Consider the following 13038-nt stretch of genomic DNA (forward strand, 5'->3'; position numbering starts at 1 on the left):
TGAAAAGTTAGCAATATAATTTTATATACTTTCTAACGTAGCTTTCTAAGTTAAACGTTTGTTCATCAAACTGTAAGGCTTTTCAACAACTTCAACTTTCCACAATATATTATTTTATGGTTTAGCTATTGCAATGGTTTCAAATAATTTTTAATTCCGGGGACTTCCGCGCGCACCGGAACATGCGGTTGAGTAGTAAATAGTTATAACGCGCGACAATTTAAAACTATGCTTTTACTGAATTTCTTACATCTGAGATGATGAGGAAAAATAATATGCACAAAAAGTTAAAACTTTTAGTTATTGGTAACTACTTACATACTTAAGTAGTATTAAGTTTTTTTTTTCGATAATAATTATTATTGATAAACGACTAATAAACTAACTAATTCTATTACAATTTACAAGATTTATCTTTTCCGTCATAAGACATAAGCAGATGCAGGGAATAATAAATCGGGAAAAATACAATAAAAATAATTTGAATCCACAAAAGCTTTATTTCATAAGAGAATAGTTAATAATAATTTAAACAACTGATTCTTTGGGTTTTTAGGACATCATTCTAATATAACACTAGTATAAACTTTATGTATAAACACGTAGGTAATTATATTTCTATTCGGTACAATTAACATTCTGATGATGGATGATGTTACGATTCAAGTTGTGCACTTTCAACATATTAAATAGTAATGATTAGTGAATTAAGTCTATTTCTGTAAATTACCTACTAAACAATATTATAGTTAATATTTATGCATTATGACATTCTTGTTTTCTATTGTAACTATGCAAAATGGAAAAAATGGCAAGAAAAGCAGCTGTAATAAAATAGAAATATAAAATTATTTATTGTACGTTGGTTTAAAAATAAAATTGACTACAAAAATATTTTGGTAAATTACATATCCACAGATTAAAAATAAACATTCAAACCGTATTAATTTATATAACACCATTTCAAAATAAAATATAAAATATCACAATTATTGTTCTGTAAAAAAGCGTGGACAAGTCGCTTATCAAACAATCGCGTCAGAATCATCATGTGCAACACAAATCAAGTCGAATTATACATAACACTATATTACAACAGACAAACACTACAATATACTAAAACACTCAATAATAAATACCTCTAAAACACACAACAATAATAACTTACAACATACATTATATGTTTTTTAAAATGAAACCAGCCATTTTGCTATGCAAATATAGTTAATATACAATATTTGCAAAATAGATAAAAGATTATGAATATTTTCATAATCATAACAATACATAATTATAAAATATTCCACATTCGATGTATATTAATTAACTTTATAAAAATCTTATCGAATTGAACCAATTTCACTTCATTTTGATGATAAGCAGCAGACCAAAGCAGACATTTAAATTTTAAAGTAAATAAAATAGGTATCTAAAATTTGTCACATTATAATACTTTAACCACTTAAATATATTTTTTATCTCGTCTTTCACCGGTAACCTTATTTTTGCTACAATGCCTATAATCTAAACAATAAATATAGTAATCTGAAAGAATTTTTACAATAATATTATTGTCATGGTTTTAATCTTTGGTATAACGACATCAATTTTTACTATTTAATCCAATAATAATTAAGTATGCGAAAATATATTTTCTAGGCTGGCATACGTGCCGAATACAAATCCGGTTATACCGAATATGATAATAGCGATATCTTTCCACATTTTCCAGTCGTATGTTCCAAGCCGGTCGGGCCAAAATGTGACAATTTCGATGATAGGTGGGAATATGAGAGCCAGCGCCGAACTGCTGAATGCACCGACGAGAGAAATGATACCGCTCAAGTTCGGTATCAACGCCGCTGCAATGACTAAAAGAAAGGAATATTCCATCATTAACTGTACACTTTCAAATTTTCCAAACGCTAATTAGTAATGCAGTGCAGACAACCGCTATTCCATTGAACCCAAACAATATCACTTCCGGGGCATATGAGGTAGCGCGCACGAGCAACTTTGTCTCCGCAACTATTTTGTCTCTCACACCCATGGGCTAGTATGAAAGTGCGCGCACGTAGCGACACAACTTACCATACATTTGATGGGAGAGACAAAATAGTTGCGGAGACAAAGTTGCTCGTGCGCGCTGGCTCTAAAACAAATATCAACTTTAAACGTTTTAACTTTACACTGTAGTTTTCGAACGGTTATCGATTTCGTACTTCCCAAACAAACAATGACCTCAAACATTGATATAATTTTTATGGATTAGTGTTTCTTTTTCATAGTTTTACCGTCAGCAATTAGTATTAATTGATTGCGGTTGTTTTTATACAATAAAGCAATATGTCCATTAGCAATGATTCATTAGCACATTTGTTCGATAATATTGATATATCATTACTAGGCGGGCTCTTTCCGCGCATGGAATGTTATCACAGAGTAAATTTCCTAAATAAAAGGGTCAATAACAGTCTTCTAATTTACCTAGTTTAGTATTTTACTTTCACGTTAATAGTTTAATTTTTTAACCATATGTACGATAGATTCCTACTTAATAATTACTATATTACTGAATGTAAATATTCTAAAAAATATCTTATCATATTCTTAAACTTTCACAAGTGCTTATTTACTATTGAATGGAGTAGATATCTTAAAAGTAATTTCGTCCATAGGTTAATTTGATTATTTTGGATAAAGCTTGACCCACACAAAAATACTTGCAAATTATTATTGAATGTTCATATAATATATCTCTTTGGAGTTCATAACCTTAAAATAATTAGCTTTTTATTCCGATCCTAGGTTTATCTAATCTTGTGAGGTCAATTAGACCCTGAAATAATTCAATGACATAGATGAACTGTATCATTCATACATTGTAAAGAAACACGCGGTGTCAAGTTACAACTATTTTTGCAGGAAACAAAACAAATTAAAAACAACGTTCTTTCTCTAATATCACGAAGTCCATTATCTCAGGCGTTCTCTAATGGACCATATTGTTAAATAAATATTTAAAAACATAACTGTTCCCGACTTATGACCCAATATTCAATTAAGTTTTTACAAATCAGCGTCTATATCTATAACCAGCTATTGTAAATATTTATTCAGTCTACACGCATGATAACCTATGAGCATTTTATTTGGAACGCTCGAAAACTGTTATTTACTGTATAATGTGTACATACTCTTGATAGCTGACTGGCATAAACGTTTAATTAAATATTTGACGTCAGCCAGACTGGGTTGTGTAAATTTTCCCACCCTACAGCTCTTAGGGAGCTTTTATTGTATGTGTTATTGAATTCCAAACACGTTTTGCATTATATTCCATAGGCAATAGAATTTGTAATTATGATAGTCCGGCTATAATTATACTTTTCATAAGGCCTCAAAAAAATGTGCTTTTGTAGTGTACGTAGTTACCACTTTTAAGTAAAACAAATTACTTGTCTATCTTAAATCTGTATAAGCATTGTGATGGATTAAGTTTGACTCGTTTTGCAATTGAGCGAATTAAGGTCAGCCTCCGGTAAATATCGATTCGCAACAATTTTATAAACGTATATATACCTATCTATAATGCTTTTGTGAGCTTGTTTTTCAGCATTTTTACGTAGAGGTATATACCTAATGCTAGACCAATAAATATTGAAACTATCAATTATTTGTTTGTTTCTTTCATGTAATGTAATAATTAGAATAATGTACATAAAAATACTTTAAATAAACATAATTAGCGAAATTCCAATCGACATGTAATATCATTAAGCCAACCGAATAACATGATATACATATCTTATCAAGCAATTTATTACCAACCACAAGTTCTAAATTAACTAATAAACAAACAAGAGTAAAGAAACAAATACAATAACATAAACTCATTAATAATTAATATAAAATAGAAATGGTTTTCCTTTGAATTTTTAGGTAAGCTTGTACTTGTGTTGTTGTAGCATGGTTGTAGCTTATGGTATCACTTGAAAACTTATCATGAAATTTGCAAATTTACATAACAACTTGAAAAAAATGTATCTAAATACCAGAAAATAATAAGCTAATTCTGTGAATTAGATATACATATATTAACTTTAATGTTTTATTAGTATACGAGACATTCAATAATTAATCTTAATACATTCGCCGATAAAGGAAAATCACAATATAGTGGAACTCATTAAATACCTCTTACCTACCTACTCACTGAGATCATAAAAAGGACAATCAGGAATTCTTATAATAAAAAATATTAATTATACTCACATGTCAACGATATTAATATAAATCGCGTAACGATTTCTCCGTAGGCGAGGGCTTTTTCCGAAGTCAATTTGGATTTAATAAAGGGCCATACGATATTCATAGGCACGTAGAACTGGAGGCCGTATGAAAGGAATATTGCGATTGCCATCATCGCTCGCACGCTTTGTGCTAATCTGTAAAATACATTAGCTGGTTATACCATCTATATGATGAATTAATACTGTTCTGTTTATCGGTGCCGGTACCGGTTAAACAATTTAGGCCTTTTAATGGTTTTTGACTAATAGTCCTATAGTGAGAATTTTTTATCAAATTTATTCATAAATTCAAGCCCGAGAAATAGAACATGTTTTAGCAAATGAGATAGTTAGGTAATTTACTATTATCATAACAATAAAAAAATCCGTTTTCATTTGTAAGGAATTTTAAGTTTTCGTAGTCCCCACGTTTATCCACATTTCATTCATTTTTAATCCTTTATGGGCGTTAGTACACCGTCGCATTCGCGTGCGGCAGCGAAACAACGAAAAATCTGTCAGTAGTATGGCAAGTTTTCGCATAATATGATATGTCTCACTCTAGCACATAGATAGATGAAATAGTTGCGTCCTTGTCAGTATTGTGCAAGGAACTGCGAAATGGCCATTACACAGACGCATTGCGAAAAAGTTGCGAAAACATTGCTGTTTACTAAACGTTCCGCAGATACTTCGCTTCGCAGTAGTTTCGCAGAGATTCGCTGCCGCACTCGAATGCGTCGGTGTACTAAAGGCGTATGAGGGGTTAAAATTTAGATCACTACTTACATATAATAACTAAAATTATATTATGACAAAGAAAGCCATGGGAACTATTATAGTAGACAAAACCTTCCTATGTATACCACAATGTTATTTCACATTGTCTTGTTAAGTTAATACAATTCATTATATTTACATAGGCACCTACATAATAAGAATAAGTGCACATATAAAAATTAAAAAGGCAACATTTTTTTAATCATGATTAGTTTTAAATTTTAACTTACGCGTCATTTGGTAAATTGAGTGTAATACTGCCAAGCACATGGTTCCCGTACTTGAGGTAGCCGAAAAACCCAATAGCCGTATACAAAGCAGCCACGATAACCATGCCTGTGTTTAACACGCCTGTCCAACCTCCGAAGTCCTGTGGTGTCTTCATGTTATTCTCAAGTGGTAGCACCTAAAATACAAACACTAATCAAAAACTATACGTCTAAAATTTGACTATTTTTGGTAAAGATGATTAAAGTGCGATAATCAGTTATTTTTCCAAAAGTTACTTATGTTTTCCTATCATAAATTGCCTCGTCATTGTACGCCTACTACAAATCATGCCCATCATTAAAGGCAAAAGATATAGATCTAAAATTTAAACAAATCTGTAGGGAATTTACTAATAGCCCTATTGGTAAATTCCCTATATGTAGTTAGGTCATTTTAAATAATTCTCATGAATGACAATTACGAAGAAAGGAATATAGAATGAAAGCGTCGGAGAACCCTTAATGCGATTATATTGAGTTAAAAAATATACCCTTTCTCAGCAATTAGACGTAGAATTACACCTATTATAGTTAATAACAAGCTCTTAAACGAGTATTATAAAAGTATATTGTAATAAACGTGATATATATAAAAAAATAATTTAACTTTTTCGGAGTGGTTATCTGCCGACTGCTGTTAACTAGTTTTGTTTTATCTCAATTAAATGTTGCACAATGCTGGTACATTTTCTCACGTGCTTAATTTTTTTACCTTTAAAAATGTTGTTAAACCGGGTTTTAGGGTTTTGTTATATTATGTAGTAAGGTGTTTGTAAACAAGGTATTATTGAAAAACTGAGTAGTTTTAGTCTCTTTAATACTTCCTAAACATCTGAAAAACCTAGACCGCGCAGGTACTGAAATAAAATCAACGAGTAAAGTTAAAGCTTTTATAACGATTTACGATTAATTAATAACATTTTCGTAGAGCATGTTAATTATAAAAAATTTGGGAGCTGGCTACTGGAAAAGATTAAAAAAAATTGTTTAGATTTTTTTTCTATTTTTTATAGCTAACTAATGTTTCATTATATTATATCTAGATATTTAACAAGTTGGAAGACTATAGAGCGCACCAAGTACACTCCGACCACAGAAAAATCGATATTGAACTTAGTGCGTCACCTTCGTATGATATTTGATATCATAACTGGGTAGTGGGTGTCCATTACGCATAAAATACTGCAGTTTTTCTCCTAATAGTATTTACTTTTACGCGAGTTAATATTATGGATATTGGATTGCAAAGTTTAGTGTTCTTTATATTCGTATTACTTAGCGGAAATGTTACATTTTGAGATACAAAAATATTTATAATTACGATTTCTATTTTAGTAAATGTTAGAAAGAACAATATTTGTTGGTTTGTTGGTACCGTTGATTTATGAAAGTTTGGTTGTAACCGTTTTCCGTTTCCGATTTTTAAATAACCATTTCCTTTTTCATAAATAAAATACGTATTTAACTACCCGTTTCAGTAATTAATAATAATTTGATATACATTTGTTATGGAATTACTCTGATGATGAAGCATGAAGGTGACCTTAGAAAGTAACGAATCTACTAACACGATTTTGTGGTATTTAGACTCCTGTGGTAGGTAATAAGTATTGTAATCTATAGGTATGTAGGTGTGCACAACTTATAATACATATTTATTATATATTTGAGTGAATTAATGATGGAGCCAAAATATATACTAAAATAATAATAGTGTTGTACAAAGGTTTTTTCTATTGACTCAATTATTGTAACAAGAAAATTATAACTAACAATGTTGTTTTTTAGTAGATTCTTATAAGAATTTAGTTGTTAATTCAGGCTGTAGAAAAAAGGTTCCTGAATACTCATGCATATTAAACCTATTATTAAAAGGGGATTTTTTTACTATAGAGATTATATGTTCTAACAATAATACACTCACCACTCCAATCCCTTCAAATGCATAAATAGCTGTTCCAAAATACAGAGGCAATTGATGCCAACTTGCAAATGCCTTCACAGTACTAGTGTGAGGCAAGTCTTGTAAAATGTAGTAAAATGTGATCACTAAGCCCCAAGCAGTCATTATTGCAGCAATTAAAGAAACTGGTGTCAAATATTTAAGGTTCTTCACCATACCCAATGCTAGCATTGGTGGAAACAATAGAGCCAAGTAGCTATGAACACCCATGTTTATTCTGAAGAAGTGCATTGTATCTTGCAGGTTAGTTGCCACAAACAAAAAGTACACACAGCAAAATCCCAATTGTGTTATGACAAGAAAGACATTTACAACATTCCTGAAAAATAACACTTTATCCAGTTATTGTGAAAACAAATGTAACTATCATATTCATATCAAGGACATAACTATGATAATGCTCTTTTGCATATCTGTTCTCTCTAATCTCATTTATTTACACAAACATGTTGTAATACAAGTGCAGTGATTCTATTTATTTGAGTAATATCAATGTATTTTATCTGAATAAGGTTTATGATTGCTTTATATATTATTGATTATTAGGTATATATGTATTGCTTTATATACTTTTGAAGGTATACAGCTTATATCATTGCTGTACATAGAGATTGGAAATTATGGGAAAATTAACTCAATTTTTTTAACTATTTTTTTACGTAAGTACTTAATAACTTATAAAATATAAACATTTGGTTTTATATCTGAACTTTAAATAAAATAATATTATTAAAAATGAATTAATTTAAAAAAAGCAAAATTCAATATTATTACATTATAAAGGTACCTACATAAATATAATTTTTAACTATTCATAAAAATAATTACCTGATATTTTTGGCATGTTTTCTTAAGGGGATTGGTCCCATTGCAAATGCCTCCTCTACTACCTCAGCAAAATTTAATGCAGGCCTTTGGTTTCTTACACAGAGCTCATGAGAACATAGTACCAAAATATGCATACAATGTGTGCAAATTGCGCCCATAAATAAAGTACCAACTACACCTAAACAACAAAAAAATATTTATTTTGGAAACATCGAAATCAATTTATTTTTTATGATTTTTAAAGTAGGTAATCGATATTTCATACATACCAAGAAACAGTCCCGCATTTTTAAAAGCATCTGGCATTGCTAATATTCCTGTTCCGATGTTCCCTTTTAATAGGTGAATTAACGTATCGAAATTTGACGTTGGATGCTCTAAGTACCGCTCTGAGGCTGGATTATACTGAGTGTTTTTCTTTTTATCATCTTTATTTTGGCTAGTGGGACTCGTTACTAATTCTACGGCTTGATTTTCAGTGTTGTCAATTATAATACTTGGCGATGTGAGCAGGGGTTGTTTTTCATCGGTCATTTTTAATGATTTTTGATTACACACGACGAAATCAAAATAAAATTACATGGTAATCTAACGAGAAGCCATAACACGACAACGTCCTGTAACAAACTGATAAATGATAACTGAAACTGAAGTGATTAGTTTTTTTTTTAATAATTTATTCATATCCATGGATACAAGTCCTTCAGTCGCAATCTTAAAGTAAACTGAAGTGATTAGTAATTGACAGTGCTGCCGCTATCAAAAATAGAAAATTTTTACAAGAACGGATATGCGGTTAGGATGGGTTAGGAGAAAACCACCAGAAAACAGTGAGAGTGGTGAGAAAACACGAAAACATTCTGAATGTAAGAAAAATGAAAATACTCTTTTATTGCAGTTTATATCAGGAGTTTGACTTTTATACAGTGCTATGATAAAAACGATTTTTTAAGAGAACTTATTTACATATTAGTTATTGTGTAATGCCTCCTCCACACTACTCGCGAAGTTGAACGAGGTTAGACGAATAGAATAATGTAGAGAGGCACTTCGGCTTACTTCGTCCAACTTTACCTCGCCTCGGCCGACTTCCGTTTGTTGTCGGTTTTTGCGCCCGAGTCAAAGGGCACGAAGTTACCTGAAGTTCGTTCTGATTATGAACGTATGCGCTCCTCGCGAAGTTGAACGAGTGTGTAGTGTAGCACCGCGGACTTCAGTCAACTTCGGCCGAGTACTTCGCCGAGGAACTTCGCGAGTAGTGTGTTGGAGGCATAAGTTTAAAAATGATAAATTAATTTTAACGTAAATATTTTTTAAGGTCGTCTCTGAACAGGTACAAAGTTATAAATTTTTATAGAATAGAAAAAATTCGATCACGAGGCGGGACGAATTTTTTCTATTCTTTATAAATTTATATTTATAAAGTATTTGAATACCATAAAACCAAAAATATAAAAGGTACAAAGTTACATAAAGGTAGTTTTCCAATTACAGAGCATAATAGAGCAATATTGCGACTCAGTGGCGCACAATGCCGGAAAAATTAAAATTCTGTCACTGAGTTGAAATCGATTGCACGCGTTGAGTGCTCGATTGTGCGAATCGTTGCTGTAGTTGAAACATTCAACGTTGCATTATGCCGCATAATGAGCTCAAGTGCTGTAATTGGAAAACTATAGGTCTACCAGAATCTGATGGCATATTTATATTTAAGAAATAAAAGATTTTCATGTGGCAACTTATTTGACAACTATCAAATTGTTTGTCAAATTATTTGTCTTTTTTGCAGTTGATGAATAATTTTTAGGATTTTGTCTAAAAAATCTTCGAAAATGTCGAAAAAGCCGCTGCGATCACAAGCAAGAGGTCTTGTTTATAATGTCTATAGAAAAACATTCGATGAAGAAGGGTCAAACACATCACAATTTTCAATTTTGAAGATTTTATTGGTAAATTGGACTTACCCGTTTTGATACTTTAAATTACAAAATATTATATGTAGGTACCTATAAGTAATATTGTTTGTTGATTAGAATTTAATTTTATGAAAACTTATTACAGGAGTTTCCAATACGGCTATTCGTCAAGTCCAAGCTGTCCAAGTCAATTTTATAATGTGTGTATCTGTTAATACTTACGAAAATAAACATAGTTTTATTTTATTTTTATTTTATTTTATAAAAAATTATAAGCAGTTTTGATCTACATTATCATTATATCGATATTTTCACATGGCATACTGGTAATGAATATACAAATATAGGTATGTGTAAAATGTATAACCTAAAATAATATGTATAACCTGTATAAAAGTAATATGTATAATTGTATATTATACATGTAAGTATGTACCTACATAATATTAAGTGGATAATATCTCATTATTAAGAACAGTTTTGTCCACTTATGTAATGTGACTAATTATATTGAAATCAAAATAAAAAATAAGCAGTATCAAGATCGTTCAGTCCATTTTCCCTAGGGTTGCACACTCTAAATTTTGATTTCCCTAATTGCCATCAGATTCTGGTTTACCTATACTATTAATTATTATTTGTATTACAAAGTGGTCATGGCTCATGTAATGGGTTTCCAAAAAAAATGGCAACTCCCGGAGAAAAAACTTCAGAATTCGACATTGTCAAAATGACAACGTCAAACTGATGTGACTTTTGACGGAGAATAATCTTGTAAAATTGTAAATAGGTATCTAATATTTATTTTTATTTTTGTTTTTATCCGACCATATAAAATAATAATTTCCTTTCAATTAATCAAATTACCAATATCAATTCTTTAACAGATACCATTGAATAATACTATCATCCAGTAACTAGACAGATTCTTTGTGTGCAATAAAATTGTTCTATTTTCAAGGTTCTGTGCTAATTCTTGTTAGTACGTACCTATTAGGATGGGTAATGCGGGAAGTAACCATCCAAAGGAATGGAGTAAAGATCAACCACACAAACAAGCTGAAACAGGTCCATCATCTCCTGCTAAAGAAGGAGAGGCATTTACGTTTGACAAAAAAATAGATGACGATAGAGTTGGAAGGGAAGATGATAATAACATTGAAGATGGTGCACCATACTATACAAAAGCACTGCCTGAACATGACGTCGAGCAACCAGAAATTCGTGAGAGGTCAAATACTTTAACAGACAGCAGTAAAACTATTGAAGATGTAAAAGTATTGCCGACTGTATTTAAATGGGAGGGTGGTGGTAAACAGGTAAAGTATTTTCGCTATTGTTTTTTATTTATCAGTATTTATGTACTGTTTGGAGGAAGGAATTAGTTGTTTTCAACCATTATTTTTATCAAATGTATTGATGAAAGAGATTATTTTTATGTATGATCAATATGTATCATATTTAATTATTTTGCTACAGGTTTTCATCAGTGGCACATTTACTGATTGGAAAACCATACCTATGGTTAGATCTCATAGAGACTTTGTAACTATAATTGATTTACCAGAAGGTGAGCACCAGTATAAGTATTTTGTAGATGGAGAATGGAGACATGACCCATCAGTAGTAAGTAGGATTTATCATAAGCATTTATTTTTTTACAAATATTAAGAAGAAATAAGAATAATTAGAGAAAACATTTCAGTATGTGATGTTATTTACCGTGGAGTAATAATATTATGCCTTATTATTTTTGTTTGTATGAATTAAATGTCTGTATTAATCAAATGTTCAAAGTTTACTGCTATACCTTGTGTCCACAGAAGCTAGTTGATAATGGAATGGGATCTAAAAACAACTTAGTGACAGTGAAGATGTCTGATTTTGAGGTGTTCCAAGCTCTTGCAAAAGATAGTGAAGGTGTACATAGTAGTGCTCAGACTGAATATTCTCAGGTTGGTATGAAGCAGGCTCTCTACTTCTTTTAAAGTATTTGAGTATATTATTATATACCAATTTAACTTCTATATATATTATATTAACTACAAAGTTGTTTGAGTTGTGTACTTAAAATTACAAATCTTTTAATAAATAGTATGAAACTTGCTATATTTATTATTAAGTTTTTTAATACAGACTTATAATTTTATAATTTAATAAATTGACAGGAAATACCTCAATCTAAGCCTTGGGAAAAAGTATCTGGACCTCCTATATTACCTCCACATCTTTTGCAAGTCATACTCAATAAGGATACACCCCTTTCAGTAAGTAAAAAAAAAAATTAAAATATATATATATATATATATAAATATTTATATTAAAATATTTCATTTAATCAACTGCAAAAGAGGTAGCTCAATTTAACACAATACAGTAAAATATCTTAAAAAAGAAAGACCACACAAAAAAATAAAGAATGCAAAGAAATCAGAATATGTCTCAAAGGCATTGTGTAAAAATTATCAGAACCTTATTAAAAGGGGATTCCACAAGATACGACACTTTTAATAGCTTTTAAATAAAATAGATTCATCAACATTGATTCACCCAGGCAAAACTTCTGAAGTAACAAACAATCAAAAACTACAGTTGAAAATATTGTGATGGTGATGATCATGAATTGAACACTTACATTTTTGTGTTTTATTTCAGTGTGAGCCAACACTGCTACCGGAGCCAAATCATGTGATGCTAAATCATTTATATGCTCTGTCTATCAAAGATGGAGTTATGGTGCTATCTGCTACACATAGATATAGGAAGAAGTATGTTACAACACTGCTGTACAAACCTATTTAAAGTCAAATATATATTGTACTTAGTTAAATAGTACATAGTTGTAAAATACTGAATAATAATTACTTCACAAAGGCTTTATGAATTGTGATTATAATGTATTAGATAATGTTTAAAGAGCTATGGTAAAATATTAATTTGTTTGCAGAAATAAAATTTAATTGGAAATTGTTTTTTTTTTCTATTCATAA

At 30.4% G+C, this 13038-nt stretch overlaps 2 protein-coding genes across 4 annotated transcripts; one reads left to right on the forward strand and one right to left on the reverse strand.

Annotated features, from left to right (window-relative positions):
* Positions 1-480: 480 nt before the first annotated feature.
* On the reverse strand, positions 481-8756 carry LOC123693804 (proton-coupled amino acid transporter 4). Its single transcript, XM_045639021.1, has 6 exons — positions 8402-8756; positions 8133-8310; positions 7266-7623; positions 5303-5478; positions 4276-4448; positions 481-1871 (listed from the first exon to the last, which is right to left on the reverse strand). Exons 1-6 carry the CDS (start codon positions 8664-8666, stop codon positions 1633-1635), a joined length of 1389 nt encoding a protein of 462 aa, XP_045494977.1. The 5' UTR covers positions 8667-8756; the 3' UTR covers positions 481-1632.
* Positions 8757-10772: 2016 nt separating this feature from the next.
* LOC123693818 (5'-AMP-activated protein kinase subunit beta-1) lies at positions 10773-13010 on the forward strand. Of its 3 annotated transcripts, XM_045639054.1 has the most exons (6): positions 10773-10838; positions 11010-11367; positions 11528-11674; positions 11872-12003; positions 12217-12315; positions 12704-13010. In XM_045639054.1, exons 2-6 carry the CDS (start codon positions 11047-11049, stop codon positions 12848-12850), a joined length of 846 nt encoding a protein of 281 aa, XP_045495010.1. In that variant the 5' UTR covers positions 10773-10838; positions 11010-11046; the 3' UTR covers positions 12851-13010. The 3 variants fall into 3 exon arrangements, with proteins under 3 accessions (XP_045495010.1, XP_045495009.1, XP_045495011.1); XM_045639053.1 differs by lacking the exon at positions 10773-10838 and having other exon boundaries at positions 10845-11367; XM_045639055.1 differs by lacking the exon at positions 10773-10838 and having other exon boundaries at positions 10845-11367; positions 11875-12003.
* Positions 13011-13038: the final 28 nt, after the last annotated feature.

The sequence above is a fragment of the Colias croceus genome, chromosome 8, assembly GCF_905220415.1.
Source record: "Colias croceus chromosome 8, ilColCroc2.1".
In the NCBI taxonomy this organism is placed as follows: Eukaryota; Metazoa; Arthropoda; class Insecta; order Lepidoptera; family Pieridae; genus Colias; species Colias croceus.